Here is an 18,889-nt window from a genome sequence, read left to right as displayed (position 1 = left end):
TCATTTTCAAAGTATCGGAATCGGTAAAAAAATATCGGCCATGCCTTTTTTTAATATATATATTTTGGTTAATTCGTTTTCTTATTGTATTTAACATTACAGACATAATATATTACCCTCATCCAGAGTGTTTAGTTCAGGCTTAATGTCGAGTTATTACAAATATTCCATTAATGGCAGCAATTAATTTATTAATAATGTGTCATGATAAATTACGTAACGTCATTCTAATGTCCGCTGCACGTTCCTCTCATTCATTGTCGCGCTCATGCTGTAATGTCATCCCTTAACATTAATAGAGATAAAAGGCAGCACAACATGAGCAGAGAGAACTTTGAAAGCCTTTGAGGGCTTTCTTCTAATAGTGTGAACCTTGCGATTCCTCTCCTTATGATTGCAAACATCATGAGAAGCAATGTGGGGAAGCAAGGTGGCATTAGATCTTTGTCTTTACATCAAGAGCTATTTCCCTAAGCAGAGAAGATATATACATTGATAGCATGACGCACAATCATGGTTTTACTTCCCATCATGGTTCCACTCCCATCATGCATTGGGGCATGCCGCTATCATTTACTGAAAACTCAACAAATACACTAGATGGCAATATTTAGTTACAATACACAAAGTCACAAGTCTTTCTATCCATAATGGTTTCACTTCAATATTTCAATATTTCTTTGACGGTAACAGTCAAATCATTTAAAGGAATGTGAAAAAGTAGCCCGGCTGTTTAAATTTTATTATCGCAACAATGAAATTATAGAAGATCATAAAGGTGACTTTGTGTTTTAAAAGGCATACACAGCTATTTGTTGCCCTGCTCAAATTCTGACCTTGCAAAGCCTCCTTGGCACGATTTAGCTCTTGCTCCTTTTGGGCCAGCTGCACGCGGAGCTCGGTGGCAGAAAGCACGTCGGCCGAGCATCCTCCTTGGCTCTCCTCCAGGTCTTTACTCAACATATCCTTCATCTGGCGCAGCAGGTGCACCTCTTCCTGCAGTTGGGCCACCTCCTCACGAAGCAGAACTAACAACAAAAAGGAAGTTCGAGCATGAGTGTCCAAACTACTGCCTAAGTGCCATTTGCAGCCCTAAATTTTTTAGGTTTTTGTTTTTTTTTTCTTAGCAGCCAGTGGCTTATAGCCTACTACAATTAGCAATTCATAAGACCTGTGATTTCAGTATACATTTTACTACTATTTACTTACTACTCGGGCCTGACCTATTACTGTAATTTTCAGACCAGAAGTTGCACCTGACTACAAGCCGCACCACCTAAATTTGACAAGAAAACTGTATTCTTCTTTGTTCATATATAGGTCGCACTGGTCTATAAGTTGCATGCTTGCATGTTGTATAATGAGATCTTTACATCAAAAGACATGCAGTTCATTAGCAGGGAAAAGTCCATAACTTATCAGCACTGGACTATAAATAGCAGAGGTTCAAAGCGGGGTAGAAAAGAGTTGTTTCTGAAAATTACAGTAGTTTGCGTCTGATTTAAGTTAATTTTAGCCCATTTCAAATCATCAAACACCCCCTCCCAAAATAACAAAAACAAAAAAGTCTTAACTTTTGTCATTCTTGGCCACACACATTTGCACATTACAACATTAAAAAGGACATTCAAGTAACAATACAGTAAAAAAAGAATAAATCAAAAAGCCGTCATGAATGCAGCATCCACCATGTAACAGCTTTCAATATATTCATGGCTCACTACTGTACAAAAACGAACATCAGAATAGTTTATGCTCAATCAGGTTGTTTGCTGTGGGGGAGGAGAATGATTGTGCCATAGTCACTGTGGGGTAAAATGCTTGCGCAACTGCATGCAGGTCACAGTGGTACTGTTAAAATGAAATAAATGGCGAGAAGTTATTTTTGGTGGCCAGGATTAGATAAACAGATCGAAGAGACGGTAAAAAATGGTTCATCTTGCCAGAAGATTCGCAACAATCCACCTGCAGCCCTACTTAATCCTTGGGATTTTCCTCAGGACCCTTGGCACCGTATTCATATTGACTTTGCAGGCCATTTCGAGAATCGAATGTTTCTGGTTGCTATCGATGCCCATAGTAAGTGGCCAGAGGTAGCTATCATGAAATCAACCACATCGGAAAAGACAATTTAGAAGTTAGGAGAGATGTTTAGTCGTTTCAGAGCCCCTGCACAACTCGTGTCAGACAACGGGCCCCAATTTGTGTCAAAAGAAATGGTTGAATTCCTGCAAGCCAATGGGGCCACTTTTGTTATGTACATCCTTAATCTAAGTACATGTAAGGCCGAGACTTGAATGGAACAACACTTCTTTATTCAGCGTGCTTCTCAGCATATGTGTCACTGACACATCACAGAGATTCCTTTTATATTGTAATACCACACCCACAGGAAGTGCACACTATGGCAACAGCAGTGTAAAATAAATATGTTACAAAATTCATTGGTGAGATTGATTTTTTTTTTTTCCCGTGTTTTGTATTGAAATGCATCCACGGTAAACAAAGCCTAAAGAGAATCCAATAACCGTGCATCTAAATACAGACAATTATATAACGACAATAATGCCTTTAACTCTATCTAAACATTTTAACTACTTGATGAAACAAATTATTAAATATAACAACAGAGGTTTATTTTATATTTTTGTTAGCTGATGATAAATGACTCAAAACAAAAAAACAAAACAAAAAAGTGCACGCACTATCATCCATATCCTTTTCGATTTCATCTCACTGTCCTAAACAGGCTTAGCTCAATTGCGATCGAGCTTGAAACAGTAACTTTAACAGTAAATTGAACCTTCAGTGTTGGCCATTCATGTAGTAAATGACTGCTTAAATCCGTGCATTTGCACAGCAGCAGGAATGTAGACCTTCACTTGGTATTGGTGATTAATGAATGTGATTGCTGCCATTTCCTACTTGTATAATTTAAGTAAAATAGATTGAACTGACTTGAATAATGCAGCAGACTTTGTGGGATTGCTTTGTGAAGGCAGAAACCAAAGTGGTACCATCATAACAGCACATCTCTTGAGATACAAAATCGGTCTTCGTTTTCTTTGTCATCAAAAATATCAGCATTTCCAAATAATAAAGCGACTCATATTTTTACAGTGTCCCAATTTTCAGATTGAAGATCTTGTCATTTATCTTTAGAACCCAATTCTCATTAGTGTTAGATAGTTTGCAATTAAAGAGCAATTAGTCAGTGATGGTGGATTTGTACATGAAGGATACAGATTTACAAGAACGCCATCCAAATAAATTTGCATTACTTTCATTTCATTTCTTAAAATGAACGTTTGGAACCATCTTGATGAAATACTGTATATAGTACAGACTTGTCATCACTTATTATTCCAAGGCAGTTATCGACTACTTTATCGACTTAGTGCCAGCCTTTGGCCCAACCCGAAACCTGCATTCAAACCATGTGTGTCTTTTGGTCACATCATGGACAAGAAAAGTTTGCAGGTTCGAGAGCCTTCTCTGTCTGTGCTCCACAGCTATGGAATGGCTTACTGGAAATAAAAAGGGCTAACTTTGTGGAAATGTTTGAATCTAGCCTTCAAATATTTTTAAACACCAACATTTAGTTGAAATTACATGTAGGTCTCTTTTACTGTCAATCTTCTTCTCTCTCCCGCCTGCTGGAAGGGGGACTAGGTGTCGATGACTAATGAACTATGCATTCAATGAATGTCTCTGAAAAGCGGAGGAGGTGCCGTTTTCCTGCAGCACCTCATCATTTTTGGATGAACAGTTGTGTTCGTATCTTCCTGCATCATTTTTGGACGGACTGTTGTGTCAGATCAGTGTTGGCTTACATCAAGGCCATGTCATCCTGAAAGGGAAATCCCTCCTATCTGTGGTCCGTGCTCAAGGTTTCTATTTATTTTTCCCTCTAAGTTTTTTCTTTTCCCTTTCCTGTTAGGGGTATTAAGATCAGGGGATGTCATTATTTGAATATTATTTATTTGTATTTATACTATTTACCTATTTCATTTATTATGAATTATTTTTTTTAACATGTTAAAGTCAACTGTCTGTTAAACCTTTTGGACCTTTTTTATGATTTAGCACAATACAAATAAACTTGACTTGAATTTGTAGTCGGGATATAAAGATATCAGAAACCCGGAACAAGTTTGTTGTTGGCATGTGCCGGTTACCGGTTTCAAGGTTTACCATGGTATGAAAACGTCACGGTTTCAAAACTACTAAAATTTTCCGTCATACCGTAATACGGTATTCACCATTATACATTTCCCAAAAATGCAGCCAGAAGTGCCTTGGAGCGGCAGCGTTCACCCCTCCCTCTCCAGTTGTTGCTGTGTGTGTCAGTGACGCTATTCTGCTATACAGCCAGCGAACCAAAAAAGAAACACTCCAAACACAAGGCGTACTTTTCTTGAATTTATGGACGTCTCAAATCATGGTAACTGAAATAAACAAAACGAGTACATTTAAAACGTTGTACAATAGTATTTTTACACATGTTAGTAGCTTCATTAGCACAAACATAGCAGAATGTGAAGAAGTCATATCCATGAACACAATGAAAAAGTTCGCCAAAAACAAAACACATTTTCCTTTCAAATTCAAAATACAAACTAACTAAAAACTTACAAAGACAAATATTAGCCTAGTCTTAGCTGTGAGAGCAACTTCGTCGAGGTTATAAATCTCACGGCCACTGAGAAACAAGCTAGAATGAAGGAAAATGGATAACATTAAAGATCGCTAATTGCGACTGATGATCTTCCTGTAAGCACAAATGCACGTTCACTCCCAATTTTTTTTAGATGAAACCTTTACACAATATTTACATTTTAACTAACTTATACATTTTTAACTTAATAACTTATGATTTCTTTGTCTTTTTAACACAAAGGCATGACATGTAGACTAGAGTTGACACAGTTGCTGAAAATGGCGAACCTTCACTTGAGCTTTTTGCCCCCTCAAAAAAAAAAAGTCGTAGAGCAGATGTTTTGTAATTCTATTTAGAAGTATTTTTACTTTTTTATAGCAATTATTTTTGTTCTTGCTCTAATCTTGAGCAACCTGAACTGTGGCTGTGGGTAGTCTATACGTTTAATGTTTTTAATTTTGTTTAAAATATTTATGTTTTTGTTTATTTTAACATTATATTCATGTTCCAATTTGCAAATATGTTCTGAAAAATAAAAATAAAAAATCCCAGAAAACAGTTTTTTTTTTAAAACCCATACATCTCAAAATAACACATTTTGGAGCTATAATTGCAATACTGTGATACAGTGAAACCGCGGTATTTTTCCTCAAGGTTATCGCACCGTCAAAATCTCATACCGGCACAAGCCTAGTTTGTTGTTTGTTCCAAGAAAAAGATCCAAGCAAGGTGAGAAGACATTCAGTTATGCTCCTCTACTATTAAACACTACCTGAAGAACTGATATATGTTCAAACTGTTAGTTCCTTTGAATCAGGGCTATAAATATTATAGTTACTATAGAATATCCCTAACTGCCATTACTGTTCAAATCTGAAATGTACGACTCGTGCTGTTTTTTATTTTAATTGCTTTTGTTTTTATCTGTTTTCTTGCTGATTTTATTGTAACTTTCATGAATCCTTTTGTTTTATTTCTAGTTTTTTAGGTGTTTGTTTTTGGTTTTAACTGTTTCTTGCCAATTTAAATCTAATGTAACGTGTATTGAAATTACCTTGTGTTAGAATTGTGCTATACAAGTAAATTTGCCTTGCCTATCTCACAATCCCACAGCGTTATAGTATTGATGTCACTGTGCGATAATTATTGCGCTAATGGTAAGAAAGATCACGGTATTGCAAGAAGTTCGACAGTAATAGTGGGGTAAATGTCACATTCGGCTGCTTGTCAATTTTCTCAATTTAGAGTGTGGGGGTGTTCCCCGGAGGCAACCCAAGCTAGGGAGCTGAGATATTACATAACTTGCTGATTGCCATTCGACACTTGTACTTTCGAGGCTCATTGTATTTGCTAGCTTGTTTGTCAGCTTTTTTGTTTTGTGATTCCTCTACCTTGTGCATGTATTGAGTGTGTTCTTTTTTTGTTATCTTATTGGTTCTCTGTCCACCGCTTAGTGTTAAGTGATCCCCGTTGACCTCTTGTCATGGACCCTTTTTGTTATCCCGTCCTTTTCCGCAATCATTCTTTTGTTCCGTTTTCAGAAGAGGCTTCCTCCTGGGGTGACAGCCATGCACACCAATTTGATGTAGATTGTGGCGTATGGTCTGAGCACTAACAGGCTGACCCCCCCACCCCCACCTCTTCAATCTCTGCAGCAATGCTGACAGCACTCCTGTAACGAGTCACATGACATTTTGGATGGAAAATGACAAGCATTACTCAATTTGGACATTTACGGATAAACGTAGTTTCTAAGGGGTGTACTCACTTTGTTGTCAGGCATTTAGATATTATTCATTCATTCATTCATTCATTTTCCATGCCGCTTATTCCTCACGAGGGTCGCGGAGGTGCTGGAGCCTATCCCAGCTAACTTCGGGCAGTAGGCAGGGGACACCCTGAATTGGTTGCCAGCCAATCGCAGGGCACAAGGAGACACACAACCATTCACGCACACACTCACACCATATTAACGAGTATATTTTGGAGTTATTTTGAGGGGAAAACAAATTAACTCTATTATATAAGCTGCACACAGACTACTTTTCAATGTGTCAAAGTGTCATTTTGTCAGTGTTGTCCCATGAAAAGATATACTTAAAAATCTACAGAAATGCGAGGGGTGTACTCACTTTTGTGATACACTGTATATAGCTGACCCAAAACAAATTTTTAAGCACAAACATTTATTATTTCACACAGAGACAAATCAAATGTATTTACGTATCCTTTTACAAAAGCTAGGGAGATCAGGACGACACTGAAAATAGACCACAATGATATCAAGGCTTTAATAATAAAAATTGGTGATATTGTAAAAATCGTGACATCCATGTCTATAATATATTTCACAATATACTACTACATTATATACTACTGTGTGTGTTTCTATATACAGTATACATATATATATATATATACATATTTATATTAGGGATTAGGGCTGTCAAACGATTAAAATTTTTAATCGAGTTAATCACAGCTTAAAAAATAATCGCAATTCAAACTATCTCTAAAATATGCCATATTTTTCTGTAAATTATTTTTGGAATGGAAAAACAAGACAGAAGATGGATATATATACATACATTCAACATACTGTACATAAGTACTGTATTTGTTGATTATAACAATAAATCCACAAGATGGCATTAACATTAACATTCTTTCTGTTGAAGACATTTTCTTTTTCTCTGCAAAAACAAACACACAACAGAGTCTTAGAACAGTAACAGAAACAGTATTATTTAGAATGTGTGCAAAGTGTGTGTAGTGTACACATAAATGTGGCCCTCTTCTTTACTCATCCTCCAGCCAGTCCCTGAGGCAAACCAATGTATTTACATTTTCTGAGAGTTGTTCCATCTACTGTATATTCTTTTTCTATTTGAATTCCCCACCCAGAGAGCCAACCTGCTTTTCTTCCATGTTTACATTTAACCTTTAGCCACGCTGCTCACTGCACTTCTGAGTGGTGCGACGGCCCTGACCGTTTAATTGTTATCTTTTTGAGACTGTCAGTCAGCTGATCATCGCGTCCGCCAGCTGGCTGCCTCCCCTCCCAACGTCATCTGACCGCTCGTCATTTTACAGTCAACGCTCTGAGAGTTCGCATTTGACAGCATACGTGCCGCGTACCTCCTCGCCAGCCGTTTCCTCGCCATTCATTCGCCTGTGCGTTTGATCGCTACTTTGTTACACTCCCGCTTTTTCGGTGAGGTATTTTGTGTTCATTCGTTGTTGGATCGTTTTTGTCCACCACTGTAAATAAGAGCACCGCAGCAGTAGAGGTAAACTGCCGTTTTCGTTCAACCAGTTTTGTTTAGGGTAGGAAGCCAGGGTAGTGGCTGTCTTTTTGTTATTTCCTTTTTACGATCAGGGTTTACTTAGTGGGTGGGGTTTAAGTGGAGTTTCACTTTGTTTGTTGTTTTGGCCTGGGCTTACGCTGAAGCCAGCCTCTTCCGCATTTTGTATATTAGGTTCATTGCGAGTTCGACTAGTGTGAATAAATTTGTGTCCACTTGCAACTTGTGTGTGCGGCTTGTTTTATGTTACGCCTTTAGTGAGAGGTCGGTGGGACGTAATAGTGGGATTATGGGATAAATGAGCGGGTCATTCCGCGCTTGTGTTAAATATTTTAACGTGATTAATTTAAAAAATTACTTACCGCCCGTTAACGCGCTAAATTTGACAGCACTAATTTATATATATATATATATATATATATATATATATATATTTATATATACACATACTAGTATATAGAAACACACACACAGTGGCGTGCACAGACAATTTGGGGACAAGTGCTCTGATGGGGGAAAAAAAAGGGCACCTTTTGCAGCATATGGAACTGCCAGCTCGGCTACCTTGTTAGATCAATGTAAATTTAAAGGAAGAAAAAAAAACATTGCAGATATACTACGTAATTACATATTTATTTACATATTTAAATAAATAGCAACCTATTCCAAACTAGCAAGGTTCAACAAAACTCAACGAAAACATAACGAAATTAAATTGTTACTGGATCGTAGAGCCGAGGAAGAATTTGGAAATGTGTGGTTTATTTTGTTGCCGATGTTAGGGTCCGCTACTGCGGAAATAAGGTTGTACCTCAAAGCAGAAAACAACGAAAGGTGTGTTCAAGGGTTTATTAAATACAAACAAAAATACAGGCGATCGCGGAAAAGGGGGAATAACATAATGGGTCGGTGACAGTATGTCGACGGGGATCGATAATACTAACCTAAGTGGTAGGCAGGGAGCCGATAAGACAACAAAACAAATAGAAGCCAGCGGACTGCTTCCTTCTCGCGGCGGCTTTCTGGCTGGCTCTCCAGCGGTTGGAAGCAACCGTATCAAATACCAGCACAACGAAGGGGATTTCAAAACAAGGGTGGCAGAGGTGTCGAATGGCGCCCAGCAAGTTAATATCTCGAAACCGTTCTCTTGGATCGCCTAGGCTTAAATACAGTCTTAATGAGCTTGAATGGGCTGCAGTTACGACATCGGGATCGGTCCCTCTGGAACTAAACACGATTTGACCAACATTGTGACAGCCGATGCCTACCAAAAAACACATAATGTCCAGGTTATAAAATCGCGCAAGCAGTCCTCCCTGACCAGAGAGCGCCAGTGGGCAACAAGGGACAAGTCTGTGAAAGTGTCCAAACCGCGTCATTCTCAGGACATCTCTACATGCGTGAAATGAAAGACGCGAGTAAATCCCGCGTAAACCTTACACGGGAATTTACCGGGACATTTTTGTGAAAGGGGCTTTGTTGTGTGCCGGTCGCCACGTTACATCTATTGTTTTATGGCGAGGGCTAGCCAAGCTTGTTTAACAGGTGGGACTGGGCATTTGGCTAATTTAGAGAGTTGCACAGAGACAAAGGCTATCTCACGAGACATACAGTTAAGCAACTGAGGATCAGGAGGGCACATACACGTTATTTGTTACCTCTGCTGCCTTACACAGCTGCAGGTGGCGAGAAGAGGGCGTGGATGGAAGCTATTGTACTGTGCTGCGGCGTCTTTCCACGTTTAGAGGACAGAGGGCACTTTCACAGTGCTTATGCCTGGAGCGCTTGGGGGCATACACATTATTAACATTATAACAATCATGACTTAACCTTAACAATGACACTTGCTTGGTCAAAAGGTCAAGGGCCAGTGCTTGAGCACCACCTGGTGTCTATGTGTGCACGCCAGTGTTTCATATATTGTCATGTGAAAACAAATATACAGGTATATCGTAAATTAACACCCCCACACACATACACACGCAGAAAAGCACCTAAAAAATCCTGTGAAATCGGAAATATTACTACCATTTAGTATGTAAAATTAAGATTTGAAATCCTTAAAAATAGTCTGTGGTCTCTCCCTTCTCAGCTGTCAATCAAATATTTCTACAACAAACTCTTAATGCCTTCCTCCTCATGTCATGTGTGCATGTGTTTTTTTTTTTTTTTTTTTTAATGTTTTATTTAAATGTTCTTTTTAGAAAGTACATTAATAATAAAAAAAAAAAACTTCAATCTGTCTGATTCAGAGTCACCTTCCTCTTCTTACATTTTTACAAAAAGGAGAAATTTGAAAGCATATCTTAAAATAAATATATAAAAACATTTTACAGTTTGACACATGGGAGCAAGTGGCCATAAGGCATATGAAATTGGACTTGGCTGATGTTAGATTGGAGGTCAAAACCTGACAGTGAATGACACTGTGTACGTGTTAGTGCGTGCATGTGTGAGATCTGCTGTGGTGGCACTGCCATGACTACAGCCTGTCTGTACAGAACCATATTAACAGCCTTGACATTATGGAGCAGCATTACTAATGCAGAATCTCCAGAGATTATTTTCATGTAGTTTAGACTCATTATATTCATGTAGTCTTAATTCATACAGTCTGCTGCAGTACACATTGCTATTATGATGACTGCAGTTACACGGCAACATAATCAGCCCAACAAGAGCACCTCTTAATTTTCCCTATGTATTGGGTTTGGAGTATTTTCTCTTGCCTCTTTAATTTGAATCAGAGGATGTCATCATTATTTGTCAACTATGGTTCCTGTGAAGCTCTTGGAGACATTGTTGTGAATAAAGGCTATATTATCTAATAGCACACACCAATGACAAAAGGTGAATAAAGCAAAAATGGATGCTGTAACACCTTAGCCTTGCTCCTAGTAAAGTAATAGACAATATAATTGCTTAGGATTGTTTGAACAAAATTATTCAAATATAAAACTGACTAAGATTTATCAACCGTCTCTGGAACAGAATGCGAAAAATGTAACCTTGTTTTGGATCCAGAATTGTCCCTCCGTCGTCTGTTTTTGCCTTGTTTTTGACCATTGTCGACGAATAAATTGTCAACCTGTTTTCGGTGAGTCTCCTTCAAACTTTTGAAACATGGAGTCAGTACAAAGGGTTAAAATAAGAAGAGAGCGCGCGAAGTTCCGCCTTCCCAGTTGGCGCACGCGAGGCAGCATCGGCCGAGCGGCACTTGTTTTGGCTGTTTCTGTTTCCGTGCGGCTTCACAGGGGAGGCAAATTTCAACATGTGTTTTGGTCAGATGAAACCAAAATAGAACTTTTTGGTAGAAACACAGGCCTCGTGTTTGGAGGAGAAAGAATACTGAATTGCATCTGAAGAACACCATACCCACTGTGAAGCATTGGGGTGGAAACATCATGCTTTGGGGCTGAATTACCTTTGTTTTATGGCGGGGTTGAAACAAACGCGGTTGCGCGACGTCTGTAAACGAGGGTTCCCAGGGTAAAACAGACAAATTAAAAATAGTTTGGGGACTTATTGCGCCATGTGCTCCCATAGCAGATTCATGGCGCCATAAAAAGAAGGTAAGTAATTGTATTTATTATTCAAAATTCTCATTTTCGGCTTAGAATCATTAATTGATGTCTAATATTTAGTTTAAAGATTTAAAAAATGACTTTAAAAAATTATTCACTCGCATATTTTAAACTTTTAAACAAATTACGTCACAATGAGAAAATTGACGTCTGTAAAAAAAAGTTACGGATATCTACCTCACAACTATCGCTTAATTGTATTTTTTTCTTTAGTGTCGCTTTCCCCCCCAAATACTTTAGATGATAATTGATCCAAAAAGCGTTTAAAAGGGTAAATATATGAAAATGAAAATCTCGATTATTCCTTGATGTCTGCGATTTCTGCATTGCGACCCTTTTTATATTACCATGTTTCACCCATAAAATCCACAAAAAATCCAGTTGTGCCATTCACAGCTGTGTCTTGACACTTGGTGATACATGCTACATGGAGTTTTTGGTTCGAAAAGAGATAAGTACGCGATATCTCGTTAAAATCATGGCGTCTTTATTTAGGCTCTCACGTGCTCTAACCTCTCTTTAAAATTATGGCGTCTTTATTTAGGCTCTCACCTCCAGTTAGGGTTTTGCCGTTCCCCAAAAAAAAAAAAAAAAAAAAAAATCCCCTTTTGTTCAAAATGTTTGTTCCCCCAGAAAATTCAGATTAAGCTTTCCAATGAATTATCACACATGCAAAAAGGACAATTTTTAAATTTGGCCAAATTGGGGGTCTCAGAGCGGAACTTCAAGTCACCTGAGTGTTTTCCGCCATATACTTATATACTGTATAATAATGCAACTCTTTTACCACTATACATGCTGAGTCCTGCACATGGTCAAGGTAGGGATTATAATCACTTTCTGATCTGAAAAAAGCACAACACCCGTAACCAAGAAAAACTATCACGCAAAATCCCATCGTGCAATGAAGAGTGGTGGTGCTGGTACAGATATCTTATTCCATAGATCTACAGGGAACCAAGCCTCATGAATCACCTCTCAAGGTTGATGCTCTTGAAATTATTGTGCCCAATGAAGCAAAGGAATTTAATCACTCCATATTAAATTTATTAATTTTTAAAAATATTTTATATTATTATATTTTAAGATTTATGTATTTAAATAGTATATATAGAGTATAAAGTAAAAATATAAATAGTAAATAGAAAAATATATTGCAGTTGTACAGTTGGCTGAATTACAGCTACAACCTCAACAAAACTGCAAACCACTGGGAAAAAAAAAATCATAAGTAGCTCAAGTAGATAGCAGGTGTGAATGATGAAGGCTGCCTTCTGAGAGTGAAAGCTGCTACGTGATGCAGGATTAGAGAGTCAATACTTAGAAGGACCACAATCTCCCTGTGTTACTCAAGGTGATGGTAAGGTCGCAGTCAATGAAAATGAGAAAGGCTGGATTTAAAAAAACCCTTTTCTTAGGGCACTTAGTCATACAAATCAAACTAACTTTGTGTATCAGTGGTTTTGATGATGAAAAAAACAAAGATAACCTTCAGATGATGAAGTATCAGGGTAGTATTGCACACAACCAGGATAACAGATTAAGTCCGTAAATATTAGTCATGCCGAATAAATTAATTAATTGTTTGCAAGCGTGAGATCGACAGGCGGATTGGTGTAGGCTCTGCAGTGATGTAGACTCTGTACCGGTCCATAGTGGTGAAGAAGGAGCTGAGCAGAAAGACGAAGCTCTCGATTTACCAGTCTATCTACGTTCCTACCCTCACCTAAAAAAAAAGAGAAAAAGATCTCGGATACAAAGGGCCGAAATGAGTTTCTTCTGCAGGGTGTTCGGGTTCTCAGAGATAGGGTGACACGCTCGGTCATCAGGGAGGGACACTGTGTCGAGCCGCTACACCTCCGCGTTGAGAGGAGCCAGTTGAGGTGGCTTGGGCATCTGGTAAGGATGCCTCCTGGACACCTTCCTGGAGAGGTGTTTCGGGCATGTCCCACCGGTGTGAGGCCACGGGGACGACCCAGGACACGGTGGAGAGACCATGTCTCTCGGCTGGCCTGGGAACGCCTAGTGATCCCGCCGGAGGAGCTGGTTGAAGTGGCTGGGGAGAAAGAAGTCTAGGCTTCCCTGCTAAAGACGCTGCCCTAGCAACCTGACCCCGGATTAAGCGGCAGATTATGGATGGAAGGATGGATGGACGGATGGACATTGGTTGCACTTTTTCACTTTTTCTTTTCTTTTGTTTTTTTTCTTAATTCATACATGTAGCATCATCGAAATAATACAACTATTGATTTCATTAGCTGGTTGATGTCTAGTTTTAGCATTATCACAGTTTTCATATAAAACTGTAAAAATCAATGTGTACAATATGCTATATAATCTACAGCAGGGGTGCTCAATGTTTTTTGCTCCAAGATCTACTTTTAAATGAGACAACCTCCCGCGATCTACCTTAAGAGAGGATGGTGAACTAAAAAAAGAAAAAAATTTAAATGTACAGTTACAGTAATTATGCTTTGTGAGCAACATATGAGGTTATGTTGCTCACAAAACACAAATAACTGTGTACATTTAAAAAATATATAAATAAAAAATGGACGATAAATTATGTTTGCTCACATAACATAATTAACTATGTACATTAAAAAAAAAAAAAAAAATTTTTTTTTTTTTTTTTGATGCTGTGAGCTACCCACACTAGCGTTGCGATCGACTGGTCGATCGCGATCGACGTAATGGGCAGGGCACCCCTGATCTACAGTGTACAGTATGTTTAATAATATATTATGTAACATTTTGCTTCAATAATACACAGCCGAAAAATGAAATTTTTATCTTTCAAATTCTTAAAGGTTCTTTCTGCTGGGATGCACTTGATTAAAATTATTACAGTTCCCCTAAAGTCTGCACTAACTAGCTGGCTAGTTTTTCACACGCTGCTGTCCTGCAATCTGACAGTAGGTCTACAGCTTCCTGAAGGGCTGAACGCAGCAGGTGAGGTGGGATGAAACCACATAATCCACACATACCATAAGCATCAGGAGCACCCAAAACAAGTGCCCTTTCCCTCCACATGAAAGACAGCACCTTAAGGTATACAGCTGTCAAACTCATGAAGTTTGCAGATGACAAAACTGCTATCAGCCTCATTAACAACAAAAGTCTGCATATCAAAAGTAAGTGAGGGCTCGGGTGCAACCAACCAACCAACCACCCAACACAACATGGGGCTGAACACACTCAAGACAGGAAATGTTGGACTGGAGGAGACACCATTTGCTGTAGTTTCCCTTCACACTGCCCACCTGTACTGTGTTCAACTTTCCCACCAAGTTCCTAGTAATTACAGCCTCTCAGGACTTGCAGTGGGGGCCCAATACAAAGTCCATCCACAAAAGGCCCATCCAAGGACCCAATTTCTGCAGCTATTGAGGAAGCATGGCCTGACACTTGACTTTGAATTAATCTTTTTCTTATTAATAACAGTTTCGTTCAGTGCTGATACTGAATTGGATGAAATTTGACTGCAATGGATTGCCAAGTAAATCACCGGTAACCCCTTACTCACTACTGAAGACTTACACCACCATCTCATATTTTGCACAGCTGTTTTGACAGTAACAGGTTAATTGTTGTAGCTCACTACACTTTTTACATAAGCGGTTTTGATCAACTTCCCACACTACTGAGATTTGAAACATTCAAGCAAGGGCGTAGGTTTGCATAAGTACGGTAGGGACATAACATTAACAACTTTTCAGGAGGCTCAAATAGTCCCCACCAAATTTTAAGCAACTTTACTTGCATTATAAATGAGTTCAGTAATGTAGGTAATTTAGATTACTGTATTTTTCGGACTATAAGTCGCACCAGCCCAAAAATGTGCAAAGAAAAGGAAAAAAAAACATAAGTCGCACCGGAGTATGTGTCGCATTTTTGGGTGAAATTTACTTGATAAAATCCAACACATAGAACAGATATGCCATCTTGAAAGGCAATTTAAAATAAAAATACCATAGAGAACAACATGCTGAATAAGTGTACAGTATGATAACGTTACATGATGCATGATGATTAAGAGTTATTCAGATAACTATAGCATAAAGAACATGCAAACAAGGTTACCAAACTGTTGAGTTAATTATCGAGGGTTGATTGAATATTTGCTTGATTGATTGAATATTTGCTTGTGCTCATACATACCTAATACATACATAATACATATTGCCATATTTTTCCTTATTGATATAACCAGTAAATGATTATTGCTTGCTATACTAGGTTGTAGTATAATGTTTAAGTGTTACAAAGAGTAAAGAGGGTCGGGATGACAACTGCCTTGCTTCATGGCCGCATCATTGCGTAACTAGACCTTCCGGGACATCTTCAGCACCTGGCGTCTAAACTTTCGTCTAGACCTTCGAGGACAATTTTCCATTCGAGGACATCTTCCATGGCCGCAGCGTTGCATAACTGAAGTGCCTGGGTCATTCTGACCACTTTACCTGTGCCCTTGCATACACACGTGTATTTAGTTAGTTCCACCTACATGCTCACACATAGCCAACCAAAATCACATGGGTGTCTCCAGCTTGCTTTCCCCCTCCCTTCAGGGCGGCACCTTTCTGTGTTACGACAAACCCCTAATAAAAAGAGCAGGGAGGGTTTTTTCCTTAGATCAATTTTGGTGACTATACAGTGTAATCTAGCATTTCTGTCTAGTCCCTCTTTGCTCTCCTTGGCCAAGAAAACTGAGTGTCTTCTCTCCTTATTTTTTGGGTAATTTTACAAATGTCTACCTAAGGGTCTATTTATGAACTTGACATTTATTTGGTCTTTCGAGCCGGATTGCGACATACCTGGTGTTTCCTGGAGCGGAGGGGACCTCCATTCAAAGCGTGCACATCCCTCGGTTTTCGAGGGGACTGGCCTCACCTCCGCTTCTGGAGGCGAAGGGTTGAAGCAAAGCCAAAAGGACTGAAGGCACCTCAAGGTAGGATCGCCCTAATTGTATGAGTGTAGCAATTTGTGCGGCTGATTAATTTTTAAGGGCGACGGTGTCTTGTACGTACATAAACTCCGTAATAAAAAATAGACGCACCTAGAAAGGGAGCGATACGATATTTCGCATCTTTTCTGGGTCGACGTTCCGTGTCTATTTTGATAGACGCACCTAGAAAGGAAGTAACATCAGTGTCACTCCAAAACACAAAAATAACATGTAAAAATAATGTGTTAAGAGCACCCCCAGGCAAACTATGAAAAAAAACTGTGACTTTAGTCCGAAAAATACGGTAACTTCCTATATGTTGTAAGGATAGAATTGACCCTACCATTATTAAGTGAATTATTTTCAATATGTTCAGACTTACATTTATCCCTTTTCACTTGCTGAATGTGCCGGTCCTTTTCCCTAAAACGCATGTTTGAGTGGCTTATGACAAGAACCAACCCCCCCCCCCCACACACACACACACGCACGCACGCACATTCACGCAACCACGACAGAAATACATGTCAACATGCCGCGTCCACTGCCCCCTTTGAAGAGGAGGCATATTAGAAGTTTTTTTTTTTTTTCCCAGCAGCAGCAGCAATGTAGCCCTGCCACACGTTCACCCCATCTGGTCTTAGAAATTTTCCGTCCTCAGCAAAAAGTGTACATGCAGGTTATAGCATCCCTATGAATGTTGAGACCAAACCTACGCCCTTGCCTTCACAGACTCACTGCCTTATTTGAAAATTGTTTGTTGTTGCTTCACAATAATTATCAAACCACTTGTCACTTCAAAATGCGTACCAACTGCATAACTTGTCATCATATCCCAAATTACTGCTCACTTTATATTTTTTTTAATGACCCCATACATCATCCACACAGTTATCATTGTTTAGTAATGTTGCACTGATGGTATTTTTAAATGGATCTCAGCACTTGCGTTCTGTCTTAAACATACCTTTTGTTAAGAGTGGCTTATTTGTTGTAATACTTGAGTGCATCCAACAACTAGAAAGAGATATTATGTTTGTTTGTAACATAATTGGCCAAGAAATATGATTGATATGGATAAGATTAAAAGTGGTTATTTTAAGATATTCTGGCCTCGCACGCTCGTCAATTCAACAAAATACAATACATGACTTCAAAGGCATCAAACACTCTATGTAACCCTTCAATCTAACCATGCTGATCAGTATATGAATCGCTCCTTTCTCATCATACACTCTGTAGACCCTAAGGTCCACATCCCACCATTTGACATCTACAGTAAGCCTTGAAGCAAGGCAATTACATGCTTCAAGTCCTTGCAGCAATGACAAACGAACTTGAGAGAGCAGGGTTAAAGTGACACTTGACGTGGCTGTGTGCAGACAACTGATCAGAGAGAAAGATAGGTTGTCTCTTCACATTCCACAACAATCGCTGCAGACGCCATCATCTATAATGTGTACAACTCACATTGCAGGAAATAGATAGAGGATATAACACCTGGAAATATTTTTGGAATACAGACGATCTAATGGAAAAGGAAGAACAAATTGTTTTTCAGTCTCTATCTCATGTTTCTTCGTACAGAAGACTCTGGCCTCAATCTTTGCTTGTACTAGGAACAAGCATTATGATTGGATTTATTGATTTTTGTTCATGAAAACTGGTTGAGCAGGTGAAAATTAAATGTGTTTGCAATAATATATTGATCACTTTTTCGCAGATGTCCAAACAAGGACAGCATCAAAGACGTACTTACATTTAGGCAAATTTATGCAAACAGAACAACATTTTTAGGTTCCTTTCAATCACTTTTCATTTGAGTATTAACTCACATGCTTAAAAACACAAATGTTTTATCTATCCTGATCTTTTTCAATTAGGACTCCTTTTCATTTGAGGCTGGAAAACGACAACAAGAAAAAAATACTTCTTGGCACAGTTTAATGAATCAGAGTTACCTCAGTGACGCAAACAAAAAGAGAAAGTAATAGGAAAAGGTTTTATTAGATATAAAAAGTCAATGCATCGCAATACCTCTCGCAATTCTAGCTCTATAAGGACAAATTCAGCTAAACAACAATAAATTGGTTACTATAGCAAGCACCAGCGCCTTCAAATTTTTAAATTAACAATTTGTATTCCATTGTAATGCCAGAACACATGATATAGACAAACATGAGTTTTTGGGGAGAATTTTCAAGTGTAATTTATCACTGATTACTTTCTTTCAGTAACGAGGAATCTAAATGCTTTAATTTTTCCATACCAGTAATCTGATTAAAGTTTCGTTAGTACCTGTGCGTTACGATTTTGTTATTGCCTCATGCTGTATGAAGAATACTGTAGTCATGTACAAAGAGCATTTCAAATAGAAATGTTGCTCTTGAGT

At 38.6% G+C, this 18,889-nt stretch overlaps 1 protein-coding gene across 2 annotated transcripts in view; it reads right to left on the bottom strand.

The window, feature by feature from the left end:
* Positions 1–18,889, bottom strand: part of LOC130912490 (kazrin-like) — a 230,061-nt gene that overhangs the window by 25,624 nt on the left and 185,548 nt on the right. For both annotated transcript variants that reach the window (XM_057830614.1, XM_057830615.1), the window contains exon 5: positions 837–1,028. In XM_057830614.1, the coding sequence (XP_057686597.1) occupies positions 837–1,028 (192 nt within the window). The remainder of the gene's footprint in view (positions 1–836; positions 1,029–18,889) is intronic.

Source organism: Corythoichthys intestinalis, chromosome 2 (genome assembly GCF_030265065.1).
Source record: "Corythoichthys intestinalis isolate RoL2023-P3 chromosome 2, ASM3026506v1, whole genome shotgun sequence".
Taxonomy (NCBI): Eukaryota; Metazoa; Chordata; class Actinopteri; order Syngnathiformes; family Syngnathidae; genus Corythoichthys; species Corythoichthys intestinalis.
The sequence above is the reverse complement of the archived record's forward strand: the minus strand, read 5'-3'. Positions and strand labels throughout refer to the sequence as shown.